The sequence below is a fragment of the Eutrigla gurnardus genome, assembly GCF_963514095.1.
Source record: "Eutrigla gurnardus genome assembly, chromosome: 12".
Lineage (NCBI taxonomy): Eukaryota > Metazoa > Chordata > Actinopteri > Perciformes > Triglidae > Eutrigla > Eutrigla gurnardus.
The window spans coordinates 10,793,608-10,817,011 of NC_139926.1; the positions used below are offsets into that span (position 1 = coordinate 10,793,608).

General features: G+C 41.3%; 1 protein-coding gene across 1 annotated transcript in view; it reads left to right on the forward strand.

The window, feature by feature from the left end:
* The window catches only part of thsd7ba (thrombospondin, type I, domain containing 7Ba), a 128,315-nt gene that overhangs the window by 73,385 nt on the left and 31,526 nt on the right, over nt 1-23,404 (forward strand). The window contains exons 11-15 of the mRNA XM_084023543.1: nt 94-226; nt 1,506-1,613; nt 7,591-7,775; nt 19,416-19,682; nt 20,272-20,450. Coding sequence (XP_083879669.1) covers nt 94-226; nt 1,506-1,613; nt 7,591-7,775; nt 19,416-19,682; nt 20,272-20,450 — 872 coding nt within the window. The remainder of the gene's footprint in view (nt 1-93; nt 227-1,505; nt 1,614-7,590; nt 7,776-19,415; nt 19,683-20,271; nt 20,451-23,404) is intronic.

The following is a 23,404-nucleotide window of genomic DNA, read 5'->3' on the forward strand; positions in this document are numbered from 1 at the left end:
TTACCTTATCCTCTCCCTGGAAAACCACTTCAATACAACTGTGCAACTAAACTGCAACTGAATGTGGCCTTTGGTGAATATTTTGTTCAACAGAAAACGCAACTGCTGCCACACAGTCTCGATACAGAACCATCATTCAGAGGTCTGCAAATGGAGGTCAAGAGTGCCCTGACACCGTGTATGAAGAGAGAGAGTGTGACTCACTGCCTGTGTGTCCAGCGCTAAGGTAAAAAAAGCCATTTATGAACACAATCTTTCTTTCATATCAAAATATGAGTACATCTGCTGTATAATAGCACAGGGTGAGTAGGTGTAACCTAAGTGCTCATTATTGTTGGGAAATATTTGTGATATCTGTATATGCTTTTGTTATGTCATTACATTAGATACCATGGCATTCAACACCTCCTTACAGTGTGGGGTTACCATTTTTAAGCATGCACGCTGAATGTGTGCGCTAACTCGTTACTGGCAGACGTTACTGCAGCAGAAAAAAGGCTAAATCAATCCAGTGCCATATTGGTGATCTGGTGGACCGTCTAAAAATCCATAATGGTTTTACCAGCTGTCGGGACCTGTGAGAGCATGATAGCATACTTTATGTCTGTTTCAGTTAAACAGTGGATACATTGTTATGAACATCATTATGATATCATGGTTTTGAAGCCTACTTTAATATATTTGCCAATTCTTTTTTTCTTAATCATTCAAATTTTACTCATGGTTAACTACACGTTTTAGCATTGTGTTTAAGTATGTAAGTGCTTTAAGTATGAAAAAGTAGTCATAAAATCAGTGTTTTTACATTAGTTATGGACTCATATTACTGCTGCATGAATGTTTATGTCGCATCCCACTGCTGTAGATGTGTGAGGTTGAGCTGATTTTAATTCTTTTATCTGCTGTTGGGTAGTTAAATCATCTGCAACATATCATATTCGAAAACATCATATGGTTGTTGCCTTGCTGTCCTGTGGGAACCACATATCTCTAAAAAGTAACATTTTCATGAAGAATATTCAACAACAAAAACAGCTTTGTGACATTTATCAGCTGATTCAAGGGGACTTGTTAAATAGTTTATTTACTTTAAGAAGTAGGAGGATCTGCTTTCACTTTATTACAAACATTCAAAATCTGGAGATATGTGTTTTCACTGGACAGGAAGGATGTGTAACATTGTAAACCCTGATGTTTTACAACATTGTATACTTTAAACAACACACTGAGGTATGGACTGTGAATTTGGTGTTTTGCGGTCAAAAACCAAGAAGAGAACAAAATGCTTCTAATCAGCAATGTAAATGTTATCCAGTTAGCAGATTGGAATATGTAAATATTACATGAGCCATATAAAGATAAGTCAGAGAGTTAAAAAAACAAAAACATTTTCCCTTTTTTACTTTAATCACAAGGAAATTGAGACTGTGATTTAGTGGGACCTCATGTGTGTGTGCAAAGGTTGAAATTGACCAAATATGTCCATCTTTGTCTTTTCCATATAGTTGGAGGACACACAAGTGGCACAGCTGTACTTTGGTTCCGGATTCTGTTCGACGTGGATTATCTGGACCAGGAGAAGCCTGTGGAAATGGTTTGGAAACAAGAGGCAAGTGTTTTCTTTCTTTCCTATTATATCCTCTTCCCTCGCCAGCTACTGTGATGTCACCATCTTAAGCTTTGCTCCAGCGTCTATTTACCATCCTTATCTAATGAGACCTAATAGCCCGTTCAGAACTGCTCCTTTAACAAGCAAGTGATGGAAACATATAAGATGGAGGCAGTACATCCAGAGAGTGTAACGAGATGAACCTTTTCCATCTGTCGTCTTGACAACCTCATCACGGCACTGGTTTTTTAAACTATCAGAGGACACAAATCACTGACAATGTAACACAATAAGAAAAAAGCCATAATGAGAAATCGTTCCTAATTCGCAGAAATAAAAGTCGCCACTTGTGACTTGTAAACAGTTTTAAGGGAACCTCGGTTTCTCCAAATGGATACTGGTACAGATATCATATTTCATATCATCTATCATCTGTTATTCAAATCTAATTTGCTACTTTGAATTTCCTGCTAAACACACATTTGAGATAATAATAATATCCTCCCTTCCTTCCTTCCTCTAACGAGATTCCTGCTAAATGAAAAGTCCTTTTTTTCATTAGAGGGATATAACAAGTGTTGTTAATGTTTGTTGAAACTTGTATCGAGATATAATCATCACTATTTGCAGTATATCATAAGTGCTGAATCCCAGTTGGTGGTGCTCTGTGAGTGCGTGAATGCGTTGTGTCCTCATTGGACTGTGTCGATTCCTGTTTACTCTCCTTCATGAGCAACTGCGAGTGTAGCTGTGAAAATGACTGCCACTGGCCCAAATCGTTAAAGAGCCAGAGTGTTAATTGGATCATTTCAGACTCGTTTAGAGGAGTGTAAATGTCCCTATAAATCCCAGGAACTGGCTGTTCTATGTAATTTACTGATGTGATTCAAGTGAAGTTTTCAGTGGCTTTCTGGGCTGCCTTGAAAACTTTCCAGCATTTCTGCTCTCACCGTTGCTCACTTTTACTTGGCAGCATAATTATGACTGACATTTCTCAAGTGGATTTCCGTGACTTTTTGGTGAGGATGGGGAAAGTGTCTGTAGCGTTCGCAGGTTAAGAGCAAGCCTCATTGACCTTTAGAGCTTCCTATTTGAATATGATTAGAAAATGACTGAGTTAAGTACCTGTGACATTTCAAAAGCTGAAGTATGGGTTTGGAATGTGCAGTCTGTAGAAATGCTACAAATTAATTGTAGATTTGAAGCAACAATGAATTTATCCAGGGTTTACTTTAACTCATTGGATGTATGAACCAATTCAGTGAGGAGGACATAAATGTCACATCGGGGTATAATTAGGACAGAGTAATTGGGAATAAGGACATATTGGGGGCATGGGGCCATTGGATAAGGGCATATCAAAGATTTAATGACAGCAAGTTACAGCAGGAGTTTGTCAATTATGATATTCAGGGACCTTAAAAGATGCATTCCCCCGAAATAGCTCTTAATTTGCTATCATCCTCCCACTCTCAGAAAGTACTTGATAATCTGATTTTAGATAATATTTCTACTCATGAAGATGCAGCTTTATTTCATTTTATAAATGTTATTTATTACTTTTGCAGTTTCCATGCAATGAAGTCCAATTATGCATGCTATATTCATTTGTGGTAGACCTTTCACTTTTTCTGTTTTGCTGCTTGAAATTCAGAAGAACTTCAGTAACGCTCATTACATTCAACACTATGTTATTTTTCATGCAGTTGATATTCACTGTAGTGTCAGTATTCACATCCTGTGGGAACGGTGTGCGAGATGGTATCTACTTCAAATATTGCTCTTCATTGAGAAGCTGAATATGAATAAGCGGGTTGTGCAGCATCATGTCAAGACATTCATCCTGTTCCACTGCAAAATATAGGTCACCTTCTCCTCTGCATGTGTCTTCAGTTGTATCTCGGGTTGTCTGTCTATAAACTGGAACTTATGAATATTTAATATGCGTGTAGCCATGTATGAATTCATCGTTATGTAGCACATACTTACGACTATACTTGAAATATTAAAAAGTCAGTGGAGCATTTATTAAACATGTATTACACATAATTTAATCCTCAATACACTAAGTCATTGAGGATATACATTTGTATTTGAAAATAACTTTGTAAATAACTGGTATTGCAATTTCATCCAACCACTTGGCAGTACCTCTGCAGCCCACTAGCTTGCGCGCTGAGGCCCACCAGTGTTACACCTGGAGAGTATAGCTGCTTTTCGGCTCACCTCAGCACTCAGTGCACATCCGCATTTGTGTCCCATTCACTTTTCCTACAACTTTATTTTTAGGCCTAGCTATTCATGTTACATCCAAATAGTTCTTCTCCATCATATCGCTAAACCGGATGTGCATACATGACGTGGTGGATGTAAATGCATCATAGAATACACTTAATATCAATATCTATTGCACTGAACATTGGGTTGACCATATTTTTTCACATAAATTGCCATTAACTATAAGTACTAGAAATACTGTGTAGCCATGGGGAAATGGTGCAGTAGATGGCTGGTGTTGACGAAACCTTCACAAAGCAGTTGCAGAAGACTTCAATTAGCAACCAGGGAATTTTACGCCCAGTCAGGACCAGTCAGAATACTGTACACATTGGCTCAGGCATGGTGTAAGGTTGGAATCAAGGCCAAGTTTCAGACACAAGCATTCGATTGGTTTTGTGGATCACAAAGCCATTATGCCCTTGGCTCGAGTAAACGCTTCCACCAATCTCAGTGTGCGTGTCTGGCCCTTTGCAAGGCTGCATGTTGAATGAACCCAGCCAAGTGTGCTGTGGAACATACTTTGACCTTACAGGCCAGGGGTCACAGATAAGAGGGGTCACTAAATTAAACAAGACTTGCGAAGATGAATCCGTATCTTGCCATAAGGCAACACTGAACCCTGAAAAGCCTGAATAAAGTTAGAGCAGATATCTTGGAGAAGGCGATGGGCCAATGGATTTCACACTAACTACAACACACTGTGTCTGAATTCAGCCAACTTGTGGCTCGCAACCAGCTAGATGCGTTTTGTCTTTCCCTGAGTATAAAGAGAGAATTGACTTAATCCACATTATTATTGACAAGGCATCACACACAAGCATATTGTACAAGCAGTATGCCTGAATTAAAATAAGTATTCTATTAAATGGGAGAGGCTTTAAAGATATTTACATCAAACTTATGATAGAAAATGGAATTTATTCTGAATCAGAATGATAAAAGCTATTTATTGGATGGACAAAGTCATCAACTTTGCCACAGAAAATATTGTAAAAAAAAAAAAAAGTACAGTGACAAGCCTATTCAAAGCTTGTTCACCTTTCGAGGGTGTATAATTAAAGACGACCCCTGTCAGTGGCGGAGATACTGTGCCGAATGTGTTCTTCATTTGTGAGAGTAGATGACATGAATGGCCACACAAATGTGCTTGGGTGACCAGAGGCTGAAATAATAATGTCAAAAACGGATGGTTCCCAGTTAAAAATCAGAATGTCAGTACTTGCAATGCTGGGTATTACTAATAAAAGATACTATAGATGACAGAATGAGGTCGTGACGGTAGCTGCCGCAGAATTAAATGCCAACGGAGGTACAGAATTATTCCCACTATGGGAAGCTAATTGGACTAATAATGTAGCAGTAAAAGATGAGTTGTTTATGAAACAGAGTTGTTAAAGGGAAAATGAGATTTACCTCATCATAATATAGCCCTTCAACCTAAACACGCAAATCTACTTTAATAATAGCAGTCATCTCCCTCGCAATGCCTTTGTAGAGGCCTTATATGTAAATGACCATCCCACACGTTCTCAGCAGACGTATAGAAACCCAGCAGTTTTGGTCAGAGAGCAAAATTTAAAAGTCAAATAGGAATCAATCTTTGGATTAAAGGGACTTTTTGTATGTGAATCCTCCAAGATGTTGAGGCATTGGGGGAGGAAAATGTCTTCACTGACTCTTAAATCCCGGCATCCATGAGACCACAAAGCATTTGGGCATTGTAATGTGCCTTTCCTGTGTCTATTGGCAATTTCTTGTTTCAGGCCACACTCCAACTGCTCCTCTCTCTCAAGCAGCACTTGATAAAAATTATTATTGATGTAATACACTCATATTAATCAGCTATATCAATATTTTTGAGGTTCCTCTTTTATACTGCTTGCATCATAGCCAAGGTTGAGCCACTGATTACTTATCCCTTCAATCATTTATACCAGGTATGCAGACTAAACTATACATTTTGGAAATTGGGTAAATTATTCTTATTGGTACTGTCTTTGCTTAAAGATATGTGTTTTCTTGAGACATTCGTGTGAATATTTAAACATGTTCTCATTGATTATGCTTTAAGTTAAACCTCATTGCACATCCGGCTGTGTTTATCATAGCAGGATATTGAGCAATACATTTACTTTTTTTGTTAAATGCAATAACATCTGCCAAACCTAACCTCTCATTTGATGTCTCGGACATTGGTCTTATTTTGACAAAAAAAAATGAATAATGCATTTGGATTTTGTCTCAGCATTCAACAAACTGTGCTGCCTGCTCTGATGAATGCGCCACAAGACTCAACATGCAAGTTGCAGACACAATCGACCTCCATTTCCATGTCTGCAAGGATATATAACCAGTATGATTTTCAACTAGAGTCATGAAGCATCTTGCTGCAGATTTGACTATTATTGGGGGGATTATATATTCAGTTGTTTTTGGCAGATACAAGACTCGCAGCAAATGGCTTTTGTATTTTTCTTTTCAAAAAGGAACAAGAACAATTTTCATGCTTTCAAGGCAAGCTTTTGCTTTTTTCTGGTGGTTCTGATGTGCCTCTTATATTGATCCTGCTTCCTGTTCTCAATTTGTATTAAAGTGTATATTTTTTTCCCTCAACCACAGGTAGCTGTCTTTGCTGACAAAGAGTGTTTTTTGGCAGTGTTGATTTTGATATAAGGGATATGAAAGGATTGCCAAAGACATGTTCAGGGGTATTTTTCTGGCTAAAAGTGTGCTTCCAGTAAATTGAGTGCTACATCAGGTGTTTAGTAACAGCAATAACCCATCTGGTCTTGCTGTGTGTTTCTAAGTTTTTTTTTAGTGCACGCAGGCACATATTACGGCTGCAGTAGCTGGTTGTGAAGTTGCCATCCCCCTTTGGTCAGATACTGATACTCTGATTAGATAATGTGTACATCAGCCTGTCAAAGGTATTTAGCTTTTATGTTAATCTGTTTTAATGAATGCCTTGTTTTCATTCCATACATCATAGTTGTCTGAAGAAGTCTGATAAAGGCGTTGTGCTTGAAGGTTGAATTAGCATTTCACTAGATTTTAACATGAAAGCTTCACAGGGATATATTTTATAGCTGTCTTACAGAATGATAATCCTGTACCAACCTTTTCCTTTTGAGATCATTCAACCTAACATGTAATAAATAGACCTGTTCCTTCTTGTTGCTGCTCAATCAGACTCTGAATATGATTGTGACCTAATGCTAAAATCAGGCTGATTCTAGCACAGATAAGATATAAGTGAGGGTATTTTCTCTACACCTGACTCCCTCAGTGTAAAATTAATAATTGTCAAAAGTTATTATTTGTCTCCTTCTCTGGGTGATGCAAGGCCATGGTCAAGACACTATTGTGTCTGTTATACTGAACACAGGTTTCTCCCTTTAACCTCAACATAATACAGACACCTCTGAAGCGTCCTCAAGATAACGTGGACAATTTTTAAAGCATTTCCAGACAGTGGTCAGACTTGGGGTTGGCACTGCAGTGTTCATTTCATAACTGTTGTATACTGCTGAAACCTTGATTCTCACGATGGCCATCGGGCACCAATAAATGTTGCTGCATAAGGCATCTACTGTCTCAAGCGGCTGGCATATCAACTTGGTGAGATGTGAACTGCTACGTGTGCGTTGTGTTGTATAATTGGAGTGACATTCTTGTGTTCCCCCCGTGTTTGCAGGAATCAGTTGTGTTGGGGAGGACGGTGAGTCGGCTAATATGACAGAGTGCCTGCGATGGGCTGGCCCCTTGCCCTCTCAGATCAGAGAGTGCCGGGTAACTTGCAAGGATGACTGCACCCTAACTGCTTGGTCCAAGTTCTCTGAATGTGCTGGATGTGGCAGCTCCAGCAGTCGCAAGCGCTCACTCACAGGTAAAGACTCATCACAGGTTGTGAGACTTAAATGTCACACAAGGCAACTGTTTCATTTTCACCAGTGGAAGTGTGGCGGTACTAAAAAGTGATGCACACAGTTGGGACACGCTTTTGGCTTTTGAAGTTATTGAAGTCATTGTTGTCAGATATAATAATGCCACAGATGGGTGATAAGTTTATATTCCATAAACAACAAATTGCTTGTCCCAGCCATGTGCAACACTTAGTGTCCCCTAGAAAGAGTTTCCATTGTGTCGTGAGCTTTTTGCTCTTTTTAAATGCTGCGTATGTTGCGTCAACTTCCTTTTCATGGGTTGTCAAGTAGGTGAAGATGTTTTCCAAATGCTGCGAACAATCTCAATGTAGGTGTCTTAACACTGCACATTGGTTCCTGTTTATCTTGCTCTACATCTCCATCAGCCAGCTAGAACAATACATTCTCCACTCAAACAAATCCTAGTATGAACCGGAACAAACACCTTGTACGCTCATTCCAAGAGTAACGTGTCTTTCCGGGATCTTCAGGGTTGTTGTCATGGCAGCATATTCTTTGTCTGCTGAGAAGTCCCTGTGCTTTGACATATCACAAACCAGTCCGATCCCTTTTCTCTTTCTGGTTGATCCGTAACTTTCTATTGTCCCTGCAGTGCTATGTCAGGTCTAAATTAGATCTCTCACAGCTTGTAATCCTTTATTTCAATACAGATGGCAAAAATCGGAATTACATGCTGTGGTTGGAGACCATGCTGGATACTATTTGTCTTCATGAATATTTGATCCGATGCCGGAGGGGTTGTAGTAAACACATCCTGTCTCCTTCTATAATGCTCGAAGAATCCAACACGTGAAATCAGCCTGAGCTCTGTGGTGGGTTTTATTGGGAAGACTGTTTGTTCATGTTCGGTCTTAACAGTCATTCTAGCTCAGTAATTCGACTCCATTGTGTGAACCTTAACACGTTCTCCATCAGAGAGAATCAGGTCAATTGCTATAAGTGACTTCACTGTGGATTCTAAGCTAAGTATGTGGTGAAGGCAGCTTGACAAAATGTCTGTTTAGATTAAATAGCTATGTTCAAATGCCTATTTGAACCATATTGTAGAACATTTTTTGTGACTGAACCAAAAGTAATTTTGATGGTCTAAAAGGCTGTTTAACACAATGCTGTTCAGCTCTAATGCATCATGTCTCCTGGATTTCTGATGCAACAACTACATTCATACAAATAACATGAGCAAATACTGTGAACACTATAAACACAACAGCCCGCTTACTAATACATGAAAGTACGGTGGGAAATTGGCAAGACGTTTCTGCTTGACAAAGCACACAAGGGATATGATTATTAAGTTTGCATAAGGAACATTATGTCAGACGTTCCCCAGTTTTATATGTATACTTTTTGTATTGTCATAATTCAAGACCCCCCAACAGTCCTGACCCACTCCTGGGACCGGACAACAGACTTACCTTGCAATTGGACATTTGTATAAAAAGGCCCTCAAATTAAGACTTTTACAGTCTGATCATGTATAGCTTACAATTAAACTCAAGAAAGAAACACATCACTTCAACAAACAGTGCATCTTTATTTTTAAGATTTGTATTCATTTCTTTAAGTGTCTCAGAGTTTTAAACCGATAACTCTGAGCAGCCCTTCCACTTCCAGTAGTCGGCATCTCTCTTCTGTGTATACCAATTTCTTTTTTTAATTTGACGTCAAGCTATTTTCTCTTTTATGCCAACGATTGTGCATACTTACTTACTACGGATACAGCATTCATTGAATGAGTAATATCATCCCATGCTTCTTGATTTAGTGTTATTTTATAATTGACACTACAAAAATATAACAGCTTGTTTGCTGTTCACAGTTCGCTTCCTCCCCTTGTTGTCCACCGTCTTTGGATTTACGTTTCAGCATTCTTTACTTCCTTCTCAACTTTTCATCTCAAGTTCTGTTCGAGTTCTGGGTGTGCACACGACTCTGCAGTCTCATGGCGGGGCGTTAATTAGAAAGAACTGGCACGTGCTTCAAAAACGAGGACATGGGATTCATCATAAGAACACAGATGCGAACATTTCGGCAGTTTAAGAAAACGTCATGAATCCGACGTAGCCTTTTCTCGGAAACTTTCTTGAGAACAACTTTAAGAAAAAACGTAGGAAGATATTGGTGAATGAGGCCCATTAAACGTCTCTTGCTACCATATACAGTATCTGCAAAACAAAAAATCTAGATAATGTGTTGGCTCCTGTTGCAATTATGATGTCACCCCTGTTGAGGGCTTTGAAGGCTCTGTTTACTCTGAAAAAACAGCAAAGATCTACCAGTCTTCTAATTTGTTTAGATTCATCCATCCATCCATCCATTTTCTTCCGCTTATCCGGGACCGGGTCGCGGGGGCAGCTGCCTGAGCAGGGACGCCCAGACTTCCCTCTCCCCGGACACTTCCCCCAGCTCCTCCGGGAGGACCCCAAGGCGTTCACAGGCCAGCCGGGTGATATAGTCACTCCAGCGTGTCCTGGGTCTTCCTCGGGGTCTCCTCCCGTTGGGGCATGCCTGGAACACCTCCCGAGGGAGGCGTCCAGGGGGCATCCGATTGTCCGCAAAAAGCAGGGATGAAATCCAGTGGCTCCCGAACCAGATCCCCTCCGGCCCACGGCTGCGCCTAGAAATCCTGTCCATAAAAATAATGAACAGAACCGGTGACAAAGGGCAGCCCTGCCGGAGTCCAACATGCACCTGGAACAGGTCTGACTTACTGCCGGCAATGTGAACCAAGCTCCTGCTCCGGTCATACAGGGACCGAACAGCCCTTAGCAGAGGGCCCCCGACCCCGTACTCCCGAAGTACCTCCCACAGAATGCCACGAGGGACACGGTCGAATGCCTTCTCCAAGTCCACAAAACACATGTGGACTGGTTGGGCAAACTCCCATGAACCCTCGAGCACCCTGCAGAGGGTATAGAGCTGGTCCAGTGTTCCACGGCCAGGACGAAAACCACATTGTTCCTCCTGAAGGTCCGAGGTTCGACTATCGGCCGAATTCTCCTCTCCAGTACCCTGGAATAGAATTTCCCGGGGAGGCTGAGAAGTGTGATCCCCCGATAGTTGGAACACACCCTCCGGTCCCCCTTTTTGAATAGAGGGACCACCACCCCGGTCTTCCAGTCCAGAGCCATAGTCCCCGACTGCCACGCGATGTTGCAGAGACGTGTCAACCAAGCCAGCCCCACAACATCCAGAGACTTGAGGTACTCAGGGCAGATCTCATCCACCCCCGGTGCCTTGCCACCGGGGAGCTTCTTAACTACCTCGGTGACTTCAGCCCGGATAATGGGTGGATGAACCTCCGAGTCTCCAGCCTCTGCTTCCTCAATGGAAGACGTGTCAGTGGGATTGAGGAGATCCTCGAAGTATTCCTTCCACCGCCCGACGATATCCCCAGTCGAAGTCAGCAGCTCCCCACCTCCACCGTAAACAGTGTTGGTGGAGGGCTGCTTCCCCTTCCTAAGGCGCCGGATGGTTTGCCAGAATTTCCACGAGGCCGACCGATAGTCCCCGAACTCTTCCCAGACCCGAACCTTTGCTTCAGCGACCGCCCGCCCTGCAGCACGCTTGGCCTGTCAGCTGCCTCGGGAGTCCCCCGAGCCAACCAGGTTCGGTAGGACTCCTTCTTCAGCTTGACAGCATCCCTTACTTCCGGTGTCCACCACCGGGTTCGGGGATTGCCACCACGACAGGCACCGGAGACATTACGGCCACAGCTTCGAACAGCCGCGTCCACAATGGAAGCAGAGAACAAGGTCCATTCAGACTCAACGTCCCCAGCTTCCCTCGGGATCTGGTCAAAGCTCTCCCGGAAGTGGGAGTTGAAGACCTCCCTGACAGAGGGTTCCACCAGACATTCCCAGCAGACCCTCACAACACGTTTAGGTCTGCCAAGTCTGTCCAGCTTCCTCCCCTGCCAGCGGATCCAACTCACCACCAGGTGGTGATCAGTTGACAGCTCAGCCCCTCTCTTCACCCGAGTGTCCAAGACATACGGCCGGAGGTCAGATGACACAACCACGAAGTCGATCATTGACCTCCGGCCTAGGGTGTCCTGGTGCCACGTGCCCTGATGGACACCCTTATGCTTGAACATGGTGTTCGTTATGGACAAACCGTGACTAGCACAGAAGTCCAATAACAGGGTTCTGATCGGGGAGGCCGTTCCTCCCAATCAAGCCCCTCCAGGTAACACTGTCTTGTTTAGATTCATTATAACATTAATAGGGTAATGATTTATTTATGTTTAAATGATACACAATTATGCAGATGCTGCTGTAATGAGAACCTTTCAACTGTCAGAATAAAGGATGACTTGATTTGGGTAGAAAATGTTCAGAAAATGATACACACACACATTGTTTTTTTTTCTTTAATTGCTTTATTGTTAAAGTATTGAGTTGTAGCCAATATATTCTTCTCAATCAGCATGTTGATTGCTGTGTGGGCATTCAAACGCAGAAGTCTAAAAAGAATTATTTCTGCAGTTTGTGTGTGTATACGAGCTTAACTGCAGATAAATGGTTTAGCTACACTACCCAGCTTTGTTACTGAACCATTAAAAATTGCTCTGACTCTCTCCTTTGTCAGAATTAGCTTTTAAGAACATCATGTGTATCATTTAGCCTGGCCTTTTATTGAAAAATTGTAGTTCTAATGGTCAATTTGCCATAAGGAACTGAATTAATTTTATTATTATGGCTCAGTTTCCTCTTGTGTATTTTCTACTTTTTGTGCTTGGGTCTATCTGTTCTGGGACTGTTGAATTGTGAGCCATAGATATTGCAATTTGTTGAATTAGAAAATAGCAATTTAAAGTTGTATAATATCAGTTATGTTAGTAATATTAACACTTTGTCTTTGAAGACTGTTTCACGTCCGATTGTCACACCTCATCAAAGTTCCCTTTATATTTCACAAAAAATCCCTTGGCCCTGTTTATTAGAAAAACTCACACAGTCATACAAATTAATATGTGCTAAATATTTCTGTGAGATTTAAAGGTTGAATAGGTCATTCTATTCCAAAACACTTTGTTATATTCCTTGAAATCCTCATAACATACCGATAGTAATGAATAAAAAATGCTTTGACAAAAAAAATAAATAAATAACTGTAAAAGGACTGTAAAAACCCCGTCCAATGAAAAAGATCGGACCAGAGAAAATAATTGGACAGCCTGCCTGTCTGTCAATGCTTACTTTCCGATTGCTTGGCCAATCTCCAGCACTCATTGCAGCGTTCTGGGGGCGCAGCTTTGAACAACGTACTGAGCGAAGGGGTGGGATTTTATGGTTCAGCGATGCGTTCAAAGTCAAAATCTGTGCGTTTTTTTCCAAATGACCAACTCAACCTTTAAGTGAGTAAACAAACAATCATTAATACGTTTCACCAACTATTAAAACTAAGAATTGTATTTTAAAAAAAAGCAACATGACAGTTTTGAAGGTTCATGTCAATCATCTATCGTCTATCTCATGACATCACTGTCAAGCTAATTCACCCATAGCCTTGCCAAGCTCCTTCACTCAATCCACATTTGTAGATGTTTTTCAGCACACTTCTGGCAGTGTTTCAGGGACAAATATAGACTGAGAGTTTTGAGAGAATTATGCAATTAAACTGCATAATGTTAAAAGAAGTTGGATTTTGCAGACTTAAATGCAGATTGCTCGTGGTGCCTGTTGGATGTGGTGCTGTCGCCAGTAATGTAGTTGTCAAAGTAAAGTGATGTTGCACTGGCGCTCTACAATCAACCACCAGCAGTGGTGTAGATTGAACATATTGTTGGTGAATTGCCATGCGAAGGCAGTGAGTTCACACTGTGAGGAATGTTTGCAATCAGACCCACTACAGAAGCAGATGGGCTGCTCACTGGGCACACAGGAGGCCGAGGACACCCAGGATTTGTGAAACAAATAGGGATGCACAAATATAGCGGGATTAGCAAACTGCAGTGCAAGTCTTTCACCAGGCTTTAAGTTTATTTATGTGTGTGTGTGTGTGTGTGTGTGTGTGTGTGTGTGTGTGTGTGTGTGTGTGTGTGTGTGTGTGTGTGTGTGTGTGTGTGTAGGTTTAATAAATGTGAGAGTTTCTCTCTCTCCATCTGGCTCATGTCAATGAATTCTGGAGGACTTTTATTTTACAGGACAGAAACCAGGTGCTTCCTCTAATAATGACAATAACAGTCATTGTCTTATTATATGGAGACTGTGATTTATCAAGCCACTCCAGACGCAACACAGTATAAACATTAAGACAATATAATTCATCAGTTTATTTTTTTTTAAGGCTAGACAATGTCAGTTCTGGCGCCCCCTCTTCTGAATAAACAATATGAATGTGATTCCTCAATCCATTAAACTGAGGGGTTTTGCCATTTCAGTCTTCCTCGGCTTGATCTGACCAGTGGCTTATGGTGACTAATGTTAGCAAATTTAGATAGGCAATACTGGGTCAGTGTCCTGAATATGTGCTTGTATTACACCCGTAATCATTATATCATTAAAGCAACTGACTCAAGAGCATCTTGGGAAATTAAAGAAAATAGGCCACAGCGGTCACTTTCCAGCAAAAGTAACAAAGTCTCACTTTATGGAGAGAAGAAGTCTAGAAATGTAGCGTTGTTAAATGGTGTGTTGATTATTATCTGACTGATGGTAGTATTTTATACACTTAAATTCAATATTAGTTTGTGGGCCCACTATTTATAGATTTAAAGGTCCCATATTATGAAAAACAGGTACACCTATAAACTGGTCCTCCCAGAGACTGCCAACTCCCAGAATCAGAAAAACAAGCGACTCCTGCATAGTCTCTGCAGCCCACCCACTGGTAAAACGGCGCTCCTACGGGCTGATCAGATTCAGCTCCATTCGTTACATAACGAAGGGAGTCATTTGCATAGGCTGAACTCCTCTGATGATAGGAGATATCTGAGAGGGGGCGTTCATCACCGAGGTGAAGTTCGGTGTGTCCTGCGGTGAGATAGCAGTGAGATAGCAGTGTTTTACAATGTCGTCCTCAGAGCTAGATACGCAGATTGCTCTGTTGTTGGATGTACAAATCAACATAAGTGCTTCTATTCTGTCCCAGCTACAGAAGAACAGAAGAGACTGTGGTTGTGTTTCATCTTTAATGACAGTGTGCCGGCTACGGTTCGTGTTAGCTTGTATGTGTGTGCTAACCCTCTGACCTCTGACAGCTGTGTGAAATTGATGAAAATCAGTATAATATGGGACCTTTAACATATTAACAATACCAAATATGCATGAAACCTCAATGAAACGGCACAAAAAAAGGCTGTTACCTCCCCAGATTAGGGAGACCCAGCCCCGGCGAGCGTCTGGTGGTTGGGCCTTGGTTCATGGGGTCCAGCTGTGCACAGCCTGTAAAAGAGGAGTTGCCCTGGTTGAGAGACCATGGGTGGGTTTGGGGATACTCATGAGTCCCCGGCTGAGCACCAAGAATGTTCCTTTTCTGAGAAAGAGAGGATTGCTGAATCTTTAACTGTTGTTTGAGCATCTGCACCAAACAGCAGCTCAGTCTTGGCCTTCTTGAAGTCTCTGGAAAAGGAGCCGTCTGGGGACTCCCTAGTTCTGCTGGGGGGCTTCAACACTCACATTGGCAACAATGGAGCGACCTGGAGGGGGGTGATTGGACACATCCATCTCATTAGAGCAGTTCCAGGCACATCCAACTGAGAAGTGGCACCAGGGTAGACCCAGAAAATGCTGGAGGGATGGTCTCTCCCATCTCACCTGTATGAAAGTATGAAAGTACTGGATTAAATAAAATGATATGATGATGATGATGATGATGATGATGATGATGATGATGATGATGATGATGATATTACTACATGAAAAGTAAAATGATTAAGTCATCTTATTAGGTTTAGTTCTTTAATTAGACATCTATCCTTAATCCTCAAATAAGGCTACAATAATTTAATCAAATAGGGCTTTGGACATTGCATCCAGTCAACAAAAGAATTGAGGGAGAAACACATAATTCAAACATGTCTAAAGCCAGATGCATTCACGTTTTGATTGACATTGATTGTGTCTTTTCTACAATGAACTGAATGAAAATCCTGTATGGAGTCAGTGCTCTTATGAAATGCATAATCATTAGTTTTGACATGTACATCAACAGTTAATGACAGTGATGTCTCTTTCATTTTTTTAAAAAACAATGTACTATAGTAACACTTTTGCCAATGACAGCTGCATATTGATAGCTGCTGAGAACAGAACAAGACCCATAGCTCTTTTATATAATGCTATTCAATGACGCGAAGCAAACAATCAATCATGAGAATGATTTTTCAGCAGTTGGACAGCTTGACAGTTTGTATCTGTTACTTGTCCAGATATTAAAAGTGACAGTGTGTGGGAAGGGCACATGCCTTTCAGCTGCTATGTTGCTTTCCTACTGATGCTCATCCATACTTATCAGATATAATGGACATAACTAATTATTTGAAGCCAGAAGCAAACGGCATTGAGTGATTAACTCTAATAGTCATAATGGAGGTTTTAATACCAGGTCTTTTAAATTATGAAAAAAATAAAACATTTTCACCCTCATTATACAAAAGACTTTTATTATATTTTAAAGCAAGACATCACTGCTGAAACAGTTGCTGTCTGCCCATAGACCATCTCTCCATCCATTGAATAATGTTGATGTCATGTCATCAACATTTTGCTTTAACAGAAACCAAATTCTCCATCCGAGGAAGCTTCAGCAGATCAAATTGCCAAAAAAAGTGTTGATAAGAATGTCTAGGGGGCTGCCAAAAGCATCCATCGTCTACCACTTATCCTGTATTCAGGGTTGTGGGGGGACTGGAGCCGATCCTTCGGTCATTGGGCGAAGGCAGGGTACACCCTGGACAGGATGTCAGTCTATCACAGGGCCGACATGTAGAGACAGACAACCATTCATGCTAACATTTCAAACCTACGGGCAATTTAGAGTCATCAATGAACCTATCCCCATCCTGCATGTCTTTGGACTGTGGGAGGAAGCCGGAGAACCCGGAGAGCACCCACGCTCACACGGGGAGAGACACTGCTACCCACTACACCAGCGTGCAGCCGCGGCCAAAAGCATAATATATTCAATTATTAAGTGATATAAAAAAAAGAGGCAGACTGAGGGAAAGTGAGTACACCAAAAAGAGAATTACAGCACATCACAAAATAACTCCTGAACTTAACATCACTGACATGATATTTTAATCTGGAGATAATTAATTTTGAGTGAAGGCATATTTGAATTGATGTACACAACTGGATGAGAAATGTGAATAGTCTTTGGCGATTAGCCAAGCCCCTTCGCAACATCATCTATTTTAAGGGGGTGACCGTAAAACCTCTCTATGGAGACTAGACACTTGTGGTTGGAGCTGAAGAGAATGCTGATCTGGATGTGGAGTCCCTCCAGGAGTGGAGCTCGACCTGGGGTTTGAATATGATAACTGGAAGTGACTGGAGTGCCTAAAATGGCAGCTGACAGCAACAGAGAGAAGAACAGATTTAAAGTTTGACAGCAGTGACAGGATTGACTGATGAAGATTCTTTCAAGATCTGGACAGACCTAATCAGCTGGTTAAGAAAAAACAGGAGGAGCGAGACAGAAAGAGAGAGAGAGAGAGGATGTGAATGAATGGAGCATAAAGAATGTCATCCTGAACTTACAGTGTGTGGATAGCCATGCAGCTCTGCATTGTCTTATATTACTCCACTATTGTCAACCCCTTGAAAATAAAGTAATCTGAGCACAGTTAATCATGACTATTAACAGCAACCACTGTGTACTGGTGAGAAGTCATGGATAAACAAAAAGAGTGAATCAGAGTGTATATAACACTCAGCCACAGCAGTTTTTACTCTTTTGGGTCTTCACAGTGCACACAATGGGTCTCATTCATGAAACCTGAGCAGAACGAATGTGTGTAAACGTGTGTTTTGGCATTCATCGAAATGTTAGTCGCTTCAAATGTTTCATACATTAAATCTACTCCTGCCTCTGACTGCATGTAGAGCTTGTGTAAATAAGGAATGCACAAACATATTGCTTTGCATTATCAGAAATTACCACTTTAATGTGTTCTGTGCTCTGTTATGTTCACAAATTGTAGATGCAATTAAAAATCTTAAAAATGTGAATGGGTGTATTAAATCGACTAAATATCCATGTGTTGTCTAGGCTACATGTTGAAAAAAAAAATAGCCTAATAATCAAAACAATAAATTAACAATAAATTCTTTTGACTTCTTGGATGGGGTCTTTGGACAGAGGACGCAATGTTGACACCATCACTCACCCTTCCAGGCCTTTGATTTACCCGTCTCTTTCACACCACTATAACAGTCAGAGTAAAGTATTTCTTTCTCTCCTTCTCTTTCTTTGCTTGGTCCATGTCCTAAAGGTTGACAGGTGCAACTCTCCATAGTAATCATCACGTCTTTATTTGGTGCTTCATGGGCTGGGATTTATGCTAATTGCTAGCCAGAGGAAGGCTCACTTTAGAGTTGATTGGCATTCATGAACATACACATGCCTGCGATCAAATCAGCGTTTTACACGGCGTTCATGAATCTGGAGTTGATATTTAGTACCAAGGTCATTTATATGCAAATCTACTCACAGATTTACTAATATTTCATGTATGCGCTGTATCCAAAGCCTAAATATGGTGCTATTGCACACAGATTTCATAATAAAGGTTAGAAATATAGAAATTGTTTTCTAGTTGAATAACACAATAATCGTGTCTGTATTTTGCATTCTACGTGCACAGAATGTGTTGTTTTATGGAGAAAAACAATTACCCAAGTCTAACCTTTAAAGAGTTTAGCTGTGGTGACGTAATACACACATTAAGTGTGGACCGTTCCCTTAAGGGGCTTCAAAATAAAGAGAAAAATTTAAGTTGAATATGCTTTCAAATAGCACTATTCATCCCCTGGTACTTACTGAATATGCATTACAGAGACAAGGGCTTTCTTGCAACTGGTCACAGAGCACTTTTTTACACAGGATATTTATTTATTACAATAATTTCCTCTCAATTAAATTAAGTCAAATAATTGGGAAATAAATTAATCCAACCCACCATACAGTAACATGACAACAATTTGTGTTATACGACCAGAAACGAGTTGGGGGAAGTTAAAAGGGAAGCGTGGCAAACACATGTTTAACTGTGTTGCTGTTGTTACTAAAAGTGTCACATTTGCCATTTGTTAGATTTGCTTTTTTGAAAAACACACAATACCTTTTTGTAACAGTTCTGTTTCACCACCTGCACTTTTTTGAAAGAGACTGATTTGATAAACGAACAAAAGTTAGAATACAATTTATTCTTTGCCATTACGCTTTGCTGAGCTGTTTTTTTTTTTTAACTCTATGAACTGATGTTTAAATTAAAACAATAATCTATTTATGCATTCGTAGCCCATACTCTATGCCAACATAGGAACAAGTGAGTTTGAAGCCCTATTCATACGGCGTTCATCATCCACCCAGGGCACAGTAACTCTCCATTGTTGTGTCCATCTTCTTCTCAGGTCGCAGTAAAAAGAAGGAACATTGCCTGAATAAGACTTTGTACCCGCTGGAGGAGACAGAGACTTGTCCCTGTGATGAGTTTTTGTCCCAGCCCTATGGGAACTGGTCTGCGTGCATCCTCCTTGATGCTTCAGCTCCGGGGTCCCTGCAGGGCTGGATGAGCCACCGGGAAGTGAAGGAGTGTGGCCAAGGTCTGCGCTACAGAGCTGTGGCCTGCATTGACCAGCAGGGACACCCGGTCCACCCAACAAGCTGTACAGACTCTGGTAGGACTCACAGAAATATACACGGCACTGGTTTTGACTTTACAAACCTGATAACTAGACTTGCATGTTGTTCCACCTCATTCAGCCTGACATTGTGTTCATGTTAGCCAAGTCTTGTTGAGAGTCTGGCGTTATTTTTATTTTGTTTAAAAAAAAAAAAAAACGTCTTCTGTACTTGCCAGTAGGCTTGACATTAGAATAATGTCAGAATAATCAGAAATTGTAACACTGGTGAAATGATGTAATGTAAAGCCGTCTTGTAGATGTTTTTTGCGTCTTTGTCCCATGTATCTGCATATTGCAGTGTAGAAGATAGTTGGGTGAATAATGGTAGGAGACAGCGAACAAAGAAAAAAGCATTATACAGTGTGAAGACCAGTTAAGCAGTTTTACTGTGCCACATTGGCACAGAATGAGACACTCATTAGTCAGATAATTAGCTCTTGGTGTCACAGTGAGCAAGTCCAAGGTCTGGCGGAGCGCAAGCCACTGGCATCCCTGTCTGACATTATTAATGTGATCCTCACTGCAGCCGCTGAGCAAGTCTGAATTAGGCCTCCCCCTCCTGTCTGCCAATGTTCAATTTCAGGCTACATGGTGGAAGTTTGCCACATCCCTTGCCCCCTAGACTGTAAGCTGAGTGACTGGTCAGCCTGGGCAGCCTGCAGTGCCTCCTGTGGCAGCGGGTTGAAGATCAGGTCCAAGTGGCTCCGGGAGAAAGCTTTCAACGGCGGGCGCCCATGCCCGAAGCTGGACTTGAAAAATCAGGTAAGGTGTGCGCCAGTGCTTGTGTATCCTTCCTGCATCTTGCAGCGTACAAGCAGGAGACAAATTGGGGAAGGTAACTGTTATTGTGACAGCATGCTGATGTCTCTGTTTCAGTGGAAATGATCGAGAGGCATTTTCAGCGATTGTTTGAATGAATTTATGTCCACTCTCTGCAGTTTATGGACATTAGAATAATGTATTTTAGATTTCATATGGAGACACAGCAAAACTGACGTCGAGTTTGACCTCATCATTTGTCGACATTGTACACAAGTCACTTCTTCCCAGACTTGATTGTTTCCAGGGATTTGTATTATAGAACGCAGATGAGGTCAATCCACTCACGTTGACCACCATAGTACATGTAATAGGGAGGCCAATAAATGTAGACAAGTGAGTTTGCATAATTTGATAGTGTTCACACCGCTCCATGTTTTACACAGACGTACAGCATTCTCTTACTGAGACCATTAGAATGGCGCATGCTGTAGTTTGCATCTTGATTCTTTACACATCCCCAGTGTGGTTTTGGAAAAGATTGTCCTCCTGTCTTGGTTGCGTTGCAGCCCAATGCTGTCACAGAAATACACGGCGGAGTTGTTACATTCTCCTCACATTTCAATGATACGTTTTATTTCATCCATCTGCCACTGGGACTCCTGGGTGAGGCGTTCATTTTCTGGTGTCTTCAGTTCGACCAAATCATTTGCCCTTTCCTTGACGAAAAAAAAAAAATAGTCGGTGTCAAGTAACAAAAAGAAAGGGGGCAGAGAGGAAGGAGTGGACAGATGGGAGCTTTTCATATTCACATTTTATCCGTACGTAGCACTGGAATATTTTGCGACAGTGCACCTCTCGTGGGGTCATGGTTTAAAGAGGGGAAGTGTTTTATGAATGCTGCCGGTACGCTTGAACGGGCTTGAAAGGACACTTTAGTGTTAGAGGTCAGTATTGAGATGAGGCACAGCTGTGCGAAAAACATTTCACTGGGTTGTAGTGGAGAGTTGTGTACAGATGGTTAAGTGCCCACTAACAAGGTCTCTCTGGCCCCTGTAGTAATGCCCTGTAATAATCCTCGCCACTGAAATTGAAGCTCACTGTTGTCAATGCCCTCGCGATTTATTCGGAGGGCGGACTAGACCTCATTGTTAACATTATTAAATTGGCTATTTAAAGTGAAGTACATCTGTCCAAGGTGTGGGTGGAACAATACTGTAACCTCCACTCTAGACTTCGGCGGTGTCATCTCCAGGAAACTTCTGGAGGGTCACGAGTGACTTCTCCACTGGGTCTTGTGGCTACGAATATCCACATTACTAATGGCTCGCATCCTCTTCTACCAACTTTTGCTCTCTTAGCGCCCGCTGTGAACTACACTCTCTTGCCAAAGTGTGGTCACGCTCCCACCAGCAGATGTTTCCCCTCGAGCCACGGGCAGAAGTGTCTGGCTTGACAGAGATGAAATTTACAGTGCACCACAACTCATCCTCTCATCACATGGTTGAGTGAGCAAGGGAGATAGGGAGAGAGACAGAGAGGGACACAGAAAAAAAGAAAGTGCCACCATAAAAATAACGAGCAAAACTGGCAACAATGTCGGACAGACTGTGTAGAAATCGGGCTGGAAAGTAACCTGCTGTTAATGAGGTAGAATTTTCTGCATTGATAAAAGACGATTAAGTGTAATCAAGATGAATCATTCATCTATCATCTCACCGAGAACCTGTCATCGCAGACCTCCTGGGCCCCCCGCATTATTCAAAAGAATAATCCAAGGGCTAGCGTTCAATTGAATGTTGCTAATTTTAATGTAGGCGTGTTTTCTACAAATCCTAAATCCGTCCCCAGTGCAGCAATTGTGTAATCATGTCTTGGCGACCATAATCGGCACAGCAGGCCTGTCACGTTTGATTTCTCCACATGTTGAGGTGTGCGGCTGTAATATGGCTTGGTGAACTCCACAAGCATTTACAAGACTTTTCTCTAATAACATTAAAAGGGAAATCTACTGAAAATGTATAACAAATAAAAAACGTATCACAAACTGTCTTTCTTGGACAATTGTGTAAGCTAAGCAGGCCCACAGAAACAATAAGAATATTGAGAGGTGAATCTGTCTGTTTATCACTGGGCATTGCAAACAAGAAGGGAGAGGTGTAGGTGCAGCAATGACAACTTACAAAGTCATTGTGTATATGATCTGTTATGTTAAACACACTACAGTTGTAAGTAACACACATTTGTATTTTTCATTCCAAACAGCTGCATATTCTGAAAGAAGTGAAGCAGAAGTATCTTATTTAAGGAGTCATGTCAGTAACGCCTGTTGTAAAATACTAGCCTTGTTATATCTCTATTTTAATATAGTCACATCACATAAGGCCTCATGCAACTTATTTATTGCCTCTATTGTCTATTCCCTTGCAAGAATACATTTAGAATTTTCTTTTTGACAATATTCAGAATATTTGTCTTTGTTTCACTTGCTCTAGGTGAGTATAAGTGAGCGAGGGTGAGTAGGATTCTCTCCATATTTGCCTGTCATGGATTTTTACTGTACAAATATTTGTAGCCCATATTTGCATATGAGATTCCATGTGAGACTGCTACAGAGAGATGATACAGGAACAGTTGTCAAGGCATAGCAACGCAAAGTGAATCTATAACAACAGGAGGCATTTCAATTGAATTAAACACTCCCACAACCATTTTCCACCAAATGCTGGGATATCAATAAATGCATGCATTATTTCCATATAGTGTAAGATGACTGTATTGACTATTTGCCAGCCACTGTGCCAGATTATTTTTATTCATTTATTATTTTTCATTTTCTAAACGCCTGGGGCTCCATACACACTTGCCCTTGCCGACAGAGAACCATTCTTCTATTCCACCTCCGAGGCGCCTCTTCCAGCATGTAGTGGGAGGTTTGTGTGTGAGAGCGATCTATA